The sequence below is a fragment of the Physella acuta genome, unplaced genomic scaffold, assembly GCF_028476545.2.
Source record: "Physella acuta isolate Inbredline_101_S28 unplaced genomic scaffold, ASM2847654v3 ptg000072l, whole genome shotgun sequence".
Classification (NCBI taxonomy): Eukaryota; Metazoa; Mollusca; class Gastropoda; family Physidae; genus Physella; species Physella acuta.
The window spans coordinates 575,054-591,829 of record NW_026731592.1 but is presented as its reverse complement, the minus strand read 5'-3'; the positions used below and the strand labels follow the sequence as shown (position 1 = coordinate 591,829).

Below are 16,776 nucleotides of genomic sequence, written 5' to 3'. Positions count from 1 at the left end.
CGTCTAAATGTAACATCAGCTGGCCGTCTAGTGCTAACATCAGCTGGCCGTTTAAAGTTAACATCAGTTGGCCGTCTGAACATGCATCAGCGGGCCGTCTAAAGTTAACATCAGTTGGCCGTCTAAAGTTAACATCAATTTGCCGTCTAAACCTAGCATTGACTGGCCGTCTAAAGTTAACATCAGCTGGCTATCTAAACCTAACATCAGCTGGCCGTCTAAACATTTCATCAGTTGGCCGTCTAAACTTAGCATTAGCTAGCCGTCTATACCTAAGAATATCTGTGTAGCTACACATTACGTAATACTTCGATCGTCTTTTTGAACTGAGAACAACCTTATAGTCCTGGGGTATGAGTTATCGACCTTTAACATTACCTTATATGGAAATTGAAGTGTAATATAAATGTCGTTTGATCATAACTGGATTAGCCCTTTGTTGTCTGCTTACTTGATTGTAAACAAGACAAACAAGAAGTTACCTCCCCTGCGGTTTGTGATCTAGCTAGACAGAATGTTACCTCCCCTGGTGATTGTGATTTAGCTAGATAGAATGTTAACTGCCCTAAACAAGGTATAAAATATCTGCTTTGTTGTATACTTTGGAAACAAACAGTCAATAAATGAAAGAAGAAAAAAAATTGAACAACAGGCTATTAAACAGCGCACATTTTTAAATTAAAAAAAAAGAATTTTCAATAAATTTAAAAGCTTATTATTACAAGGTTCTTAAAAATATTTTATTTTCTCCTTCATTCTTTCGGGTCACTGGAAATACTAGGTTGAGTTGACATATCGCCAACAAACACAAGTTATAGCCGTTTTAAAAACCCAAGTTGTGAAATTCCACTTTTCGAAATTTCTAGTTTCAAACCATCTCCTTTAAGGAGTGTTTCGTGTCTACCTGTTTCCCTGTTGGGTGCCCTCCATCGTCTGTCTAGTGGTGCCATTAAATGTCTCAGTGAATGTCAACTGCCCCAGTCTAGTGGTGCCATTAAATGTCTCAGTGAATGTCAACTGCACCGGTCTAGTGGTGCCATTAAATGTCTCAGTGAATGTCAACTGCACCGGTCTAGTGGTGCCATTAAATGTCTCAGTGAATGTCAACTGCACCGGTCTAGTGGTGCCATTAAATGTCTCAGTGAATGTCAACTGCACCGGTCTAGTGGTGCCATTAAATGTCTCAGTGAATGTCAACTGCACCGGTCTAGTGGTGCCATTAAATGTCTCAGTGAATGTCAACTGCACCGGTCTAGTGGTGCCATTAAATGTCTCAGTGAATGTCAACTGCACCGGTCTAGTGGTGCCATTAAATGTCTCAGTGAATGTCAACTGCACCGGTCTAGTGGTGCCATTAAATGTCTCAGTGAATGTCAACTGCCCCAGTCTAGTGGTGCCATTAAATGTCTCAGTGAATGTCAACTGCACCGGTCTAGTGGTGCCATTAAATGTCTCAGTGAATGTCAACTGCACCGGTCTAGTGGTGCCATTAAATGTCTCAGTGAATGTCAACTGCCCCAGTCTAGTGGTGCCATTAAATGTCTCAGTGAATGTCAACTGCACCGGTCTAGTGGTGCCATTAAATGTCTCAGTGAATGTCAACTGCACCGGTCTAGTGGTGCCATTAAATGTCTCAGTGAATGTCAACTGCACCGGTCTAGTGGTGCCATTAAATGTCTCAGTGAATGTCAACTGCACCGGTCTAGTGGTGCCATTAAATGTCTCAGTGAATGTCAACTGCACCGGTCTAGTGGTGCCATTAAATGTCTCAGTGAATGTCAACTGCACCGGTCTAGTGGTGCCATTAAATGTCTCAGTGAATGTCAACTGCCCCAGTCTAGTGGTGCCATTAAATGTCTCAGTGAATGTCAACTGCACCGGTCTAGTGGTGCCATTAAATGTCTCAGTGAATGTCAACTGCACCGGTCTAGTGGTGCCATTAAATGTCTCAGTGAATGTCAACTGCACCGGTCTAGTGGTGCCATTAAATGTCTCAGTGCATGTCAACTGCACCGGTCTAGTGGTGCCATTAAATGTCTCAGTGAGTGTCAGGTCCACCCCTACTTCCATGTACCCCTCTGGTGCTTGTCTGTATACCCTCTGAAGCTAGGTTAGAAATTTTCTTTAGCCACAGCAGTTTCAAGATGTGTCTTAGAGACGTGAACGTGTGCGTGTGCGTGTACGTGTACGTGTTCGTGTACGTGTACGTGTACGTGTACGTGTACGTGTACGTGTACGTGTACGTGTACGTGTACGTGTACGTGTACGTGTACCTGTGTTCTTGTGTACCTGTGTAAGTGTGTACCTGTGTTTGTGTATACCTGTGTTCTTATGTTCCTGTGTACATGTGTACCTGTGTACATATGTAATGTGTACATATGTACTGTGTACATATGTATTGTGTACATATGTACTGTGTACATATGTATTGTGTACATATGCACTGTGTATGTGTGTATCTGTGTACATGTGTACCTGTGTACATATGTACTGTGTACATGTGTTCTTTTGTACCTGTGTATCTGTGTACCTGTTTTCTTGTGTACATGTGTACGTGTGTATATGTGTATGTGTGTACTTGAAGGTACATGTTTGTAAAAACAATTTCAATGTTCTTTTTTTATTGCAGCTGTAATTTTCCCTTTCCAACTTTTAAAAATCCACACCTATTCCTCATCACAGTTGATATTCGATGAAGTGATATCAAAACAGAAACAATAATTAATTCAAGAAGTTTTAATGAAAACAATCATAACATCAACAGTGTCATAACAACATCAAAGTTGTATTAGTGATAACCACAGAAACCTTAGGCCACTTTTATAGAACACCTTTCATTCAAGTTGCAAACGTCTGGATTAAGACCTCAGTGATGAAGACACACTTAATTAAGACAGTCTACGTAAGTAAGTTACCGCAATGAAATGATATATGGCATGCATGTTGATCAATAACAATTTTCACTCAGTATCAACAATGTAAATATAAACTGTGTGGCTTATTATTTCAGAAACTTAGAGACATCAAATACAAGGGAATAAATATCATTGAATAATATTTTTTCTACAAAATTTACTATAATCTGAACACGAGGGCTTTGGAAATTTTAAAAATACTCAGTTTATCAAATTTTTAATGAATTGTGAAATGTTCGATCACAAAAAAAAGCCAGTGAGTTTTTCTACTCTAAAAGTTGCCAGAAAAATATGTCAGTTGAATACATTTCAAATCGTCTGCTCCTAGACCTGCCTACAGTAGCAGCTGGTGGGCAGGTACCTGGCGAAATGGAGGATGGTCCCCCACCACTTGACGTAGCAGACGGCAGCAAAGTGGGTGTAGCTGTAGCGTCTCTGGCACTGGCCGGTGTAGAAACAGTCTTTGTAAAACACGGCGCACTTCCTGGAAGGAACGAAACGAAATGGTGTAATTATTTTTATAAATCTTGATGGGAGTTGATTTTAATTGTCAGTTTTTTGTGTCTTTTTAAAGGGATAATAATCAAAGTTTCTTCTTTTAACAGTCTCCGTTTCCCTCTTCCCCCGGAAATTTTAGTCCGCCCCCCCCCCCCCCCCCCCCAATTTCAAGTGCCCCCGCCCCTCGGAGTAAAAAGTCTGGAAGAAACACTGATAATAATATTTACAGTAGTTTTAAAATTGGTGTATTTTTATTATTTTATTGTCCTGAGAGTTGTACAAGAGATTTGAAGAATTGTAAGGTGAAATAAATAAGGCGGGCACGTAAAACCAGAGGGGTTATTTTAGGGGAGTTGTTGGATACATTCTCCAAGTAAAAATAAAAACAAATGAAGTGAAGACTCGAATCTTGGCTTCCGGTGAGGGCAAGTGACGTCACTAAAACAGTTATTTCCTGTCAAATAATTAAATGAGATCCGCGACGTTTTGACTGTGCATTTACAGTTTATATCACCCCAACAGAATGTCCATTCCCCTGTAGCGACGCCTTTATTGTCGCCCCAGTTTTCTCCCAACTTTGTGACGCCCTGATTGTCCCCCCCCCCCCCCATAGTGACGCAATGATTGTCTCTCCCCCCAATGACGTTCTGCATGATTGTCTCCCCCCTAGTGACGCCTTGATTGTTTCTCAACACCTTAATTTTCTCCGCAGTTGCAGAATAACAACTTACCCGCAGTTACAGTTGCTGAAATAACAACTTACCCACAGTTGTTGAAATAACAACTTACCCGCAGTTGTTGAAATACCAACTTACCCACAGTTGTTGAAATAACAACTTACCCACAGTTGTTGAAATAACAACTTACCCGCAGTTGTTGAAATAACAACTTACCCGCAGTTACAGTTGCTGACTGCAATCTTCTGTAGGGGGCAGCACCAAGCGAACATGCCATTGTAGTAGGTCGTAAAACACGGTAAAGGTTTCCTCACACTGCGGCAGCCATAGTTCTGGGAGGCGGGGCAGCACCTGAAAGTGGGCGGAGCATGCTTTGATCACCGACCTATGCGAACCTGATAACTCTATCCCAGGGGCATGACCGTTTTAATTATAAGTTTAAAGAGAGGAAGAGGTGAGTTTGGGGTGAAAGGGGTCAAAAGTTTTTACAAGCAAGTGAAAAAGTTCTTTTTAAAGATCAGAACAAATTATTAAAAACTCTCCCAACATTGATCCTAAGGACTGCTGGGCATTTTGGCGTGTGGTATTTATTAGGAAAAATAGTAACTACGTTAATTTTTTAAAATATTACAATTGCAAAACACATTGAAAACATATTTAGAAGAGAAAACCATCACACATTAAACTCGAGAATTTCAGGCCAGACGATGTGCGCTCTACCACCCGACCACACGTTGTCACGTGATACACTGACGCTTAAATCAAACAAAAACAACACAGACATCGTGACCGTGGACCTACTTTTTGTAATCCATGTACCAGTCTTGATACAGCAAGTACTGCACATACAGGTTCACTTCCGCCAGCTGGGTGACCTCACTTCCGGTCCTCGCTGTGTCACCTTGACACCCTGATGTCGGTTCCTCCACTGTAGCAATGGTGCCAGCTTTATACTGCTCGTTATACAAACTGGCAACCTGTAGGTTTCAAAAGGTTCAATAAACCTTCTATCATCAACGGAGAACAGAGTTTCTTCCAGGCATCTGGGGGGGGGGGGGGCAAGAAAGTCTACCCCCCCCCCACGAACGACATGGAATTTATATAGAAAACATATACTTTTACCAGTGTCCGTCCTCCCCCCCCCCCCCCCGAAAATATCTGGTGCCCCCCCCTCCCCTCGGAGAAAAAAGTCTGGAAGAAACACTGACGGAGAATTGTAAATCTAAAACATTTTAGTTTTTAAACTTCCAGAAATTTCAATAAAGGGAAGTAAGCGAGAGAAGATTTGGTTACCCTGTCTTGAGACGGCAGCTCCGTAGGCCGGTCAACCCTTGAAAACAAACCCTGGTCAAACTCATTGTCTTTGCTCTCGACTAGCTCTACTTCACCTTCCGAAATCGGCTCCTGTTGACCACCGTCAGCTAAAACAAAGGGAAAAATTATTTAATCTATTTTCAAAACTAGAAAAGATTTATTGCTAAACTAGTAAAAGAAATTCGATTTTGAATAGTTTTCTGGTGTGATTTTATCGCCATTTTAAAAACATGTATTTTATTTTATCTTTGTTATGTAGCTTACAAAATTAGTTTCTAAATGCATGTTATTTAAATATACAAAGACATGAAATTTAAAACATTTTTTTTTAATTTTTTTTTTACAAATTCGCTTACCCGTCGAATTCTGGGCGCTTGTCATTGCAAGCAACACGAGTACCGTGATGCAAAGTGATCTAAACATTGTGGACATGTCGATCTTTTAGATTAGTCTGTCTTGTTCTCAGCTCGTTTGCTATAAACGTATTCTAGACTAGCTGGTTATATACACTACGGCGTAGCGCTGCGATGAATATTAACCAATCAGAACAGTCGTCACATCATATAATTGGCTTCACCGCTTGTTACCTCAATTACAATGGGTTGAAAAGGATCTCGTGTTGATCCGCAGTGGAGCGTGACATCTTCATTAACAAAGTAATGAATGAACCTCTCATTCATGTTTTTAGGTGAAATCGGTCACGATGTGTTGACGATATCGGGCGACGAATGCGGAATGGCGGAAATACCCTGTCGTACTCCACCCCTACTACGTAATTCTACGCCGCCCGTATCCTGTACTGACGGGCTTAATGTAGGTAACATCCGGGTCACGATGCTTTCGTCAACAATTGTGATTAGGCTTCCTAAGGTAACCTACATACATGTGGATTAGATGCAGTCAAGATATTTCACCCCCAGACCTTCATAAGTCTAGCGGTCAACCCAGACCTCCATAAGGGTATAGGTCAAGATATTTCGCCCCAGACCTTCACAAGTCTAGCGGTCAACCCAGACCTTCACAAGTCTAACGGTCAACCCAGACCTTATAAGTCTAGCGGTCAACCCAGACCTTCACAAGTCTAACGGTCAACCCAGCCCTTCACAAGTCTAGCGGTCAACCCAAACTTCACAAGTCTAACGGTCAACCCAGACCTTCACAAGTCTACCGGTCAACCCAGACCTTCACAAGTCTAGCGGTCAACCCAAGCGGTCAAGATTCACTCCTTCGTAAATTGTTAGATAAGAAAGTGCTGCAGTGGTTCCAGTGGTAGAGCGCCCGACTGAATTCCACCTTTCCCGGGTTCAAATCTTGGCATAAATTTGTCACTTTACATGACCTAGATCACAGAAACGTGAACTCTACTTCATCTGTACTATATACTAGTCGTCATAAAGTAGCATACCCAACTTTAAACGGCAATAAAGAAAAGTCCAACATTTCTGAACATTCATTAATTAAAACGAATATTAGCGCGTTTGTAATAATTTTCCGCAAGAATTGTAAAAACAAACTATACCTCACACTGTTTTTGTGTGGGAGGTACACAAACCGTCCCTCACAATCTGTGGGAGGTACATAAACAGTCCCTCACACTTTTTGGTGTGTGAAGTAACTAACAGTCCCTCAGACGCTCTTGGTGTGGGAGGTAACAAACCGCCCCTCACACGCTCGTGGTGTGAGGTTCTAGACAACCCATTGTGAGTAGTTTATCATTAGTATGACACATCTTGATAGTGAATTTAAAAAAAAAAGAACAACAAAACACGAATAAAAAAATATAATTTTGTTTTTAATACAGAGATTTGACTGCAGACTGCTAGTAGAAATACACACATTACTGATAAAAAATAGAGCTTGAATTAGGAGACACTGGTCGGGGGGATGGGGGGGGGGGGACGACGACGACAGAGGGGACAATAGAAAATTGATATTACCACAAAACACCTTCAAGATGTGGACTAAGGGAGGTAAACAATCTTAAAGAATTTTGTTCGCTTTAGTGGGGAAATCGGCTTGAGGGGTAGGGGGCGTTTTTTGTTACTTCATGGTATATAATGTTACCTTTAGTGTGTTTAATGTTAGTTTGTGTATTTTAAAAATAGTGTGTTTAATAGTAGTGTGTGTATTTTAAAATTAGTGTGTTTGTTATGAATGGGTTTAAAATGAGTGTGTTTGGTTAAAAATGAGGGTATTTATTATATTTAGTGCTTTGTTTAATATGAGTGTGTTTCTTTAATATGAGCATGTTAAGTTTACTTTTATTTTTTTAGTGTTTCTTTAATGCAGCTACCATTTGTATTTATATTTATTGTATGTTTTTTTAGCAGTAAAGTATAAAAGTTTAGTTAGATTACATTGTTTAACTTTCGGTGACAGAGTTTAGCATTAGGTTACACAGTTGAACATTCAGGTGTTTAGGTCAACCTGTGATCTACTTCTCTAGACATCCCAGGTCACAGTAGCATCTTGACGGCAGGTATTTCTTAAACTTGAGGATGTAGCCCCACCAAGTGTCGTAGCAGACGGCAGTGAAGGTCTGTAGCCTGTACACCCTGCGGCAGGTTCCTGTGTAAACACAATCCTCCTTCAGGACTGAACATTTGCTGGAAGGGAAAAATACAAGTTTTAACTGCGGCAGGTTCCTGTGTAAACACAGCATTTCGTGGTAAATAAAGACTATAGTCAAATATTTACTAGACCTAAACCTCAAAAACGATAGTCGAATTCATAACATTCATAATAACTTAAGAAAATAATAATACAGAATTTACTAAAAAAAATGGAGATAATGTTATTGCAACACAATGTAATAAAAACTTTAAAAAAATTTCAATATTTTTACTTCTTTCATGTTTAAATCAGTTTTCGAAAAAATAAATTCATAAAAACGTTTTAATAACAAACTTTTATGTAATAATGCACTAAAAAGTAGAAAATAAATTCTACACTACTATTTAAATAACCATAAAGAAAAGCGTGGGTCACTTTAGTATTTTTTGGATACTTTTACTAATATTTAAGAAGAGACCCACTACGAACAGCATCTTGCAGTTAGAAGTGCCCGTAATTTCACTCGGGCGTTTCGATCAAGACTGACGACAGACTGACGGACAGACAGAGGAAGTGAGTTAAATAAAAGCTTGTAAAAAACCTTTAGCTAATTGTATAGGTTAGGTAGTTAACCATTCAGAACTAACTTTTCTCATGGTAGTTTCAAGGACAGAGGAACTAGAGTTCATCTGTTTTTGTGATCTGGGCATGTAATGTGATTATTTTGATGCCAAATATCCTTTACTTTTCCTAACGTAAACCAGCTTTACCGAATCGACCACGCCGATCCCTAATAGTTGGACATGTGCCGTGAGATTTGTTGGACATATGCCGTGTTGTTAGTTGGAAATGTGCCGTGTTGTTAGTTGGACATGTGCCGTGATGTTAGTTGGACATGTGCCGTGCTGTTAGTTGGACATGTGCCGTGAGATTTGTTGGACCCGTGTCATGAGACTTGTGAGACAAGTACCCTCCGAAGAAAACGACTTACCTACAGTTACAGTTGGCGATGGGGATTTTCCCAATGGGGCAGCACCAGACTTTTGACTTCTTGTAGTAGGTACTGAAGCAGGGCATGTAGGTCAGCACTCCGTTCTGGCACTGGTATTTCTGGGTTGCCGGACAGCAGCTAAACGGTAGGGAGATTTTGTTTACTATATGCCGGACAGCAGCTAAACGGAAGGGAGATTTTGTTTACTATATGCCGGACAGCAGCTAAACGGTAGGGAGATTTTGTTTACTATATGCCGGACAGCAGCTAAACGGTAAGGAGATTTTGTTTACTATATGCCGGACAGCAGCTAAACGGTAGGGAGATTTTGTTTACTAGATTGTTTACATTGTCTCTTTGTTGGGGATTGACTTGTTTTATACAGGGGCGAAGATTGTTGGTTTATAAATGTGTAGTCCCTGTAACAGTCGCGACTTAATATTTAGAGTCAAAATAGAAGTCGCTACTCAGTATTTTTAATCACTGTACCACTCGCTACTCACAATTTATAGTCCTTATACAGTCGCTACTCACTATTTATAGCCTTGTACCACTCGCTACATACAATTTATAGTTCTTGTACCAGTGGCTACTCACAATTTATATTCCTTGTACCAGTCACTACTCACAATTTATAGTCACTGTACCAGTCGCTACTCACAATTTATAGTCCTTGTACGCTACTCACAATTTATAGTCCTTGTACCACTCGCTACTCACAATTTATAGTCATTGTACGCTACTCACAATTTATAGTCCTTGTACCACTCGCTACTCACAATTTATAGTCATTGTACGCTACTCACAATTTATAGTCCTTGTACCAGTGGCTACTCACAATTTATAGTCCTTGTACCATTCTGTGTACTGCAGAAACTGCCAGTACACACTCTCGTCTGCCGGCAGCGTGAGGTCACCCACTGTGCCGTCATCACTAGCCGGACAGCCGGAGACCGGATCAGCTACCGTATCTATGGTGCCTTTTTCGTACTGCTGGGTGTAGAGTCTCTTGACCTGGAATGTATGGTTGTGTCACGTGATGTCAATGTCAAACTGTCACGTGATGTCAGTGTCAAACTGTCACGTGATGTCAGTGTCAAACTGTCACGTGATGTCAGTGTCAACTGTGACGTGATGTCAGTGTCAAACTGTCACGTGATGTCAGTGTCAAACTGTCACTTGATGTCAGTGTCAAACTTGACTAGATAGATTTTAAATAGTAAGACTGTAAATAGTAAGACTGTAAATAGAGAGACTGTAAATAGAGAGACTGTAAATAGAGAGACTGCAAATAGTGAGACTGTAAACAGTGAAACTGTAAATAGTGAGACAGTAAATAGAGAGACTATAAATAGAGAGACTGTAAATAGTGAGACTGTAAAAGTGAAACTGTAAATAGTAAGACTGTATATAAAGAGGCTGTAAATAGCAAGACTAAATAATGAGACTTAAATAGTCTGTAAATAGTGAGACTGTAAATAAACTGTAAATAGACAGTAAATAGTGAGAATGTAAATATATTGTAAATAGTGAGAATGTAAATATAGACTGTAAATAGAGACACTGTAAATAGTGCGATTGTAAATAGTGAGATTTTAAATAGTGAGACTGTAAATAAAGAGACTGCAAATAGTGAGACTTTATATGGTGAGACTGTAAATAGACTGTAAATAGTGAGACTGTAAATAGTAAGACTGTAAATAGTGAAACTGAAAATAGTGAGACTGTAAATAGACTGCAAATAGTGAGACTGTAAATATATTGTAAATAGTGAGACTGTACTTAGTAAGACTTTAAATAGTGAGACTGTAAATAGAGAGACTGTAAATAGAGAGACTGTAAATAGTGAGACTGTAAACAGTGAGACTGTAAATAGAAAGCACGAAAACAGAGAGAATCTACTTCATCTTCGTTCGGCTGTTCACGTGGTTGGTCGTCCTTCGGTGTAATCGAATTATCGAAGTCGGAGTCGGCTTTCTCCCCCAGAACAACCTCTCCGTCTGCCAGGAGGTCATCGGCTGGGGAGATACATACTTTGATAAGCTTGACAAGCTGGTTCCAAATAGGTGGTGCCAGGAAACATATTTTTCAACCGAAATTGAATATTTTATAACATTTGTGAAATAAATACAAAATGACTTCGGTTTTACTAAGGCTAGATATATTCAAAAAAATAATTACTGGTAATGTAAACGGCTTTTCAAGGGCTCATATTCATTACAAAAATATGAAAACGATTTTAATCGATGTTTCCCAAACGGTTTTAATTTTTAAAAATTCGACTATAGTTGCATCGCTTGCCACAGTTTTTTTTAAAGAATTTGTTTTTTAAATATACTATTATAACAAAGACTTTTCAAGCATAGTGTCGTGGACCAGTGGCGTAGCGAGGTCGGGTGTCACCCGGTGCGGCACTTAATGGTGTCACCCCCCCCCCCCCCCAGAGGCATAGAGACCCTTCCCAGGGACAAACTTTCAAATTTTCGATTTGCACCCCCCCTCAAGTTTTCGATTTGCACCCCCCCTCGAGTTTTTCTCTATATATTTTGCTATTTTTTGCCTTGGTGTCACCCCCCTAAATGGTGTCACCCGGTGCGGTCCGCACCCCCCGCCCCCCCCCCCCTCGCTACGCCCCTGTCGTGGACTTTTAACTTCAAGAAACACAACATTTTAAATGAAAAAAAAAAAGACGTATGAGATTTTTTAAATTAAGGTCATGGACTTTTTAATTTTAAAATCGCAAACTTTTAGAAATTAGAAACATGGAATTTTTAGAGTAGAACTTGGGAATTTTAGAGTTGACAATCGCGCGTTCTGCCAATTATCTGGGGAAAATGATATTTAGATGAGCTTAAAATGGACTTAAAATGAGCTTAAAATGAGCTCAAGATAATCGCCAAATTAGCAAATGATAGGTATAAGAGAGGCGCTAAATTAGCGCTAGATGATCACAGCAAATGTCTTAACTTACGAGTGAAATCTTGGCAAATGTCTCAACTTACGAGTGAAATCTTGGCAAATGTCTCAACTTACGAATGAAATATTGGCAAATGTCTTAACTTACGAGTAAAATCTTGGCAAATGTCTCAACTTACGAGTGAAATCTTGGCAAATGTCTCAACTTACGAGTGAAATCTTGGCAAATGTCTCAACTTACGAGTGAAATCTTGGCAAATGTCTCAACTTACGAATGAAATATTGGCAAATGTCTCAACTTACGAATGAAATATTGGCAAATGTCTCAACTTACGAATGAAATTTTGGCAAATGTCTCAACTTACGAATGAAATATTGGCAAATGTCTCAACTTACGAGTGAAATCTTGGCAAATGTCTCAACTTACGAGTGAAATCTTGGCAAATGTCTCAACTTACGAGTGAAATCTTGGCAAATGTCTCAACTTACGAGTGAAATCTTGGCAAATGTCTCAACTTACGAGTGAAATCTTGGCAAATGTCTCAACTTACGAGTGAAATCTTGGCAAATGTCTCAACTTACGAGTGAAATCTTGGCAAATGTCTCAACTTACGAGTGAAATCTTGGCAAATGTCTCAACTTACGAGTGAAATCTTGGCAAATGTCTCAACTTACGAGTGAAATCTTGGCAAATGTCTCAACTTACGAGTGAAATCTTGGCAAATGTCTCAACTTACGAATGAAATCTTGGCAAATGTCTCAACTTACGAAAAAAGTTTTGGCAAATGTCTCAACTTACGAGTGAAATCTTGGCAAATGTCTCAACTTACGAGTGAAATCTTGGCAAATGTCTCAACTTACGAGTGAAATCTTGGCAAATGTCTCAACTTACGAGTGAAATCTTGGCAAATGTCTCAACTTACGAATGAAATCTTGGCAAATGTCTCAACTTACGAAAAAAGTTTTGGCAAATGTCTCAACTTACGAGTGAAATCTTGGCAAATGTCTCAACTTACGAGTGAAATCTTGGCAAATGTCTCAAATTACGAGTGAAATCTTGGCAAATGTCTCAACTTACGAATGTAATCTTGGCAAATGTCTCAACTTACGAATGAAATCTTGGCAAATGTCTCAACTTATGAATGAAATATTGGCAAATGTCTCAACTTACGAGTGAAATCTTGGCAAATGTCTCAACTTACGAATGAAATATTGGCAAATGTCTCAACTTACGAATGAAATATTGGCAAATGTCTCAACTTACGAATGAAATCTTGGCAAATGTCTCAACTTACGAATGAAATCTTGGCAAATGTCTCAACTTATGAATGAAATCTTGGCAAATGTCTCAACTTACGAGTGAAATCTTGGCAAATGTCTCAACTTACGAGTGAAATCTTGGCAAATGTCTCAACTTACGAATGAAATATTGGCAAATGTCTCAACTTACGAATGAAATATTGGCAAATGTCTCAACTTACGAATGAAATCTTGGCAAATGTCTCAACTTACGAGTGAAATCTTGGCAAATGTCTCAACTTACGAGTGAAATCTTGGCAAATGTCTCAACTTACGAGTGAAATCTTGGCAAATGTCTCAACTTACGAGTGAAATCTTGGCAAATGTCTCAACTTACGAATGAAATCTTGGCAAATGTCTCAACTTACGAATGAAATATTGGCAAATGTCTCAACTTACGAATGAAATATTGGCAAATGTCTCAACTTACGAATGAAATATTGGCAAATGTCTCAACTTACGAGTGAAATCTTGGCAAATGTCTCAACTTACGAGTTAAATCTTGGCAAATGTCTCAACTTACGAGTGAAATATTGGCAAATGTCTCAACTTACGAATGAAATATTGGCAAATGTCTCAACTTACAAATGAAATCTTGGCAAATGTCTCAACTTACGAGTGAAATCTCGGCAAATGTCTCAACTTATGAATGAAATATTGGCAAATGTCTCAACTTACGAATGAAATCTTGGCAAATGTCTCAACTTACGAATGAAATATTGGCAAATGTCTCAACTTACGAAAATTTTTTTGGCAAATGTCTCAACTTACGAATAAAATCTTGGCAAATGTCTCAACTTACGAATAAAATTTTGGCAAATGTCTCAACTTACGAATAAAATTTTGGCAAATGTCTCAACTTACGAATAAAATTTTGGCAAATGTCTCAACTTACGAGTGAAATCTTGGCAAATGTCTCAACTTACGAATGAAATCTTGGCAAATGTCTCAACTTACGAGTGAAATCTTGGCAAATGTCTCAACTTACGAATGTAATCTTGGCAAATGTCTCAACTTACGAGTGAAATCTTGGCAAATGTCTCAACTTACGAGTGAAATCTTGGCAAATGTCTCAACTTACGAATGAAATATTGGCAAATGTCTCAACTTACGAATGAAATATTGGCAAATGTCTCAACTTACGAATGAAATCTTGGCAAATGTCTCAACTTACGAGTGAAATCTTGGCAAATGTCTTAACTTACGAGTGAAATCTTGGCAAATGTCTCAACTTACGAATGAAATCTTGGCAAATGTCTCAACTTACGAATGAAATATTGGCAAATGTCTCAACTTACGAAAAAAGTTTTGGCAAATGTCTCAACTTACGAATAAAATTTTGGCAAATGTCTCAACTTACGAATAAAATTTTGGCAAATGTCTCAACTTACGAATAAAATTTTGGCAAATGTCTCAACTTACGAATACAATTTTGGCAAATGTCTCAACTTACGAATAAAATTTTGGCAAATGTCTCAACTTACGAGTGAAATCTTGGGCTGCTACAAGGCCACTGGTCCATAGCAAGAGTGCCAAGACGCCAAGTGATTTAATCATTTTGAACTAGTTTGTCTTTTAGATCAGTCTAACTTTAACTCAAGCGCAAGGTTCGCATGACCACCAAGAAGTGCTGTTTTATATACTTTCTACTTTCATCAGTTGGGTCAAGCTTGACGAATTTGAACCAATCAGAAAACATCTTAAATGAAATAATTTATTTTATACCACCAAAAATGTACATGAGATAAAATAAAAGTCTAAGGCATGTGTTAGGTAGACCATGAAACTATCGTTAAGAAAATAATGTTCTACATACCCCCCCCCCCCCCCCGATGTTTGAAATGTATTCATTAATTCAATCAGATATAATTTTGTTGTCTTTTTCATTCTGTGTAGAAAGTTGTTTTGAAACTGGTAATACTGGATAATTGCAGCATTCTATAAACAGAACAATCTTACAATCGTGTCTATTTTTAGACATGTCAAGGTCGTGCTAGTAAGTATGTATGTATAAGTATGTATAGATGAGAGGAAGTTTTTTTGGAAGTGTTTTAGTACAGTGGGGTAAAAAGTACCCACAGTAGAGGAGCTTAACTTAAGTACAGCTCTACAGCTCTTAATCTAAAGCTCTAATGTAGCCATGACCTACAGCTCTGTCCATTTCAGTGTCTATGTCCATGTAAACGACATGTCAAATCTCGAAGTAGAAGTAGTTTACGTTTACGTTTACGTGTACGTGTACGTGTACGTTTACGTTTACGTGTACGTTTACGTTTACGTTTACGTTTACGTTTACGTTTACGTTTACGTTTACGTTTACGTTTACGTTTACGTTTACGTTTACGTTTACGTTTACGTTTACGTTTACATTTACATTTACGTTTACGTTTACGTTTACGTTTACGTTTACGTTTACGTTTACGTTTACGTTTACGTTTACGGTTACGTTTACGTTTACGTTTACGTTTACGTTTACGTTTACGTTTACGTTTACGTTTACGTTTACGTTTACGTTTACGTTTACGTTTACGTTTACGTTTACGTTTAGGCTGATGCTGATGCTTATGTCTTATGCTTATACGTGTCGCTTATCCTTAAGCTTTGTTTATGCTTATTGTTATATCTAAGTGCACATCTTCGTCCGTGTCCACGGTTGAGGGCATATCCTTGTATTAAAGTGCTTGTCTATCAAAATATTTCTACAGGTGTGATGGGTTATTTGGTCTAAACATTTCTACAGGTGTACACGGTTATTTGGTCTAAACATTTCTACAGGTGTACATGGTTATTTGGTCTAAACATTTCTACAGGTGTACAGGGTTATTTGGTCTAAACATTTCTATAGGTGTACATGGTTATTTGGTCTAAAAATTTCTACAGGTGTACAGGGTTATTTGGTCTAAACATTTCTACAGGTGTACATGGTTATTTGGTCTAAACATTTCTACAGGTGTACATGGTTATTTGGTCTAAACATTTCTACAGGTGTACAAGGTTATTTGGTCTAAACATTTCTACAGGTGTACAGGGTTATTTGGTCTAAACATTTCTACAGGTGTACAAGGTTATTTGGTCTAAACATTTCTACAGGTGTACAGGGTTATTTGGTTTAACATTTCTACAGGTGTACATGGTTATTTGGTCTAAACATTTCTACAGGTGTACAAGGTTATTTGGTCTAAACATTTCTACAGGTGTACAGGGTTATTTGGTCTAAACATTTCTACAGGTGTACAGGGTTATTTGGTCTAAACATTTCTACAGGTGTACATGGTTATTTGGTCTAAACATTTCTACAGGTGTACAGATCTGGTCTAAACATTTCTACATGTGTACAAGGTTATTTGGTCTAAACATTTCTACAGGTGTACAAGGTTATTTGGTCTAAACATTTCTACAGGTGTACATGGTTATTTGGTCTAAACATTTCTACAGGTGTACATGGTTATTTGGTCTAAACATTTCTACAGGTGTACAGATCTGGTCTAAACATTTCTACAGGTGTACATGGTTATTTGGTCTAAACATTTCTACAGGTGTACATGGTTATTTGGTCTAAACATTTCTACAGGTGTACAGGGTTATTTGGTCTAAACATTTCTACAGGTGTACA

General features: G+C 38.6%; 2 protein-coding genes and 1 long non-coding RNA gene across 3 annotated transcripts; all 3 read right to left on the bottom strand.

Annotated features, from left to right (window-relative positions):
* Positions 1-2,721: 2,721 nt before the first annotated feature.
* Positions 2,722-4,469, bottom strand: LOC131952380 (uncharacterized). The gene is made up of 2 exons (XR_009388532.1): positions 4,307-4,469; positions 2,722-3,399 (listed from the first exon to the last, which is right to left on the bottom strand). It is a non-coding gene; the product is annotated as an uncharacterized LOC131952380 (long non-coding RNA).
* A 418-nt stretch (positions 4,470-4,887) lies between these two features.
* LOC131952670 (uncharacterized) lies at positions 4,888-5,910 on the bottom strand. The gene is made up of 3 exons (XM_059315434.1): positions 5,761-5,910; positions 5,384-5,511; positions 4,888-5,067 (listed from the first exon to the last, which is right to left on the bottom strand). Exons 1-3 carry the CDS (start codon positions 5,834-5,836, stop codon positions 4,888-4,890), a joined length of 384 nt encoding a protein of 127 aa, XP_059171417.1. The 5' UTR covers positions 5,837-5,910.
* Positions 5,911-7,281: 1,371 nt separating this feature from the next.
* On the bottom strand, positions 7,282-14,870 carry LOC131952555 (uncharacterized). The gene is made up of 5 exons (XM_059315280.1): positions 14,648-14,870; positions 10,851-10,966; positions 9,787-9,962; positions 8,949-9,086; positions 7,282-8,010 (listed from the first exon to the last, which is right to left on the bottom strand). The coding sequence occupies exons 1-5, from the start codon at positions 14,718-14,720 to the stop codon at positions 7,839-7,841; spliced, it is 675 nt and encodes a 224-aa protein (XP_059171263.1). The 5' UTR covers positions 14,721-14,870; the 3' UTR covers positions 7,282-7,838.
* Positions 14,871-16,776: the final 1,906 nt, after the last annotated feature.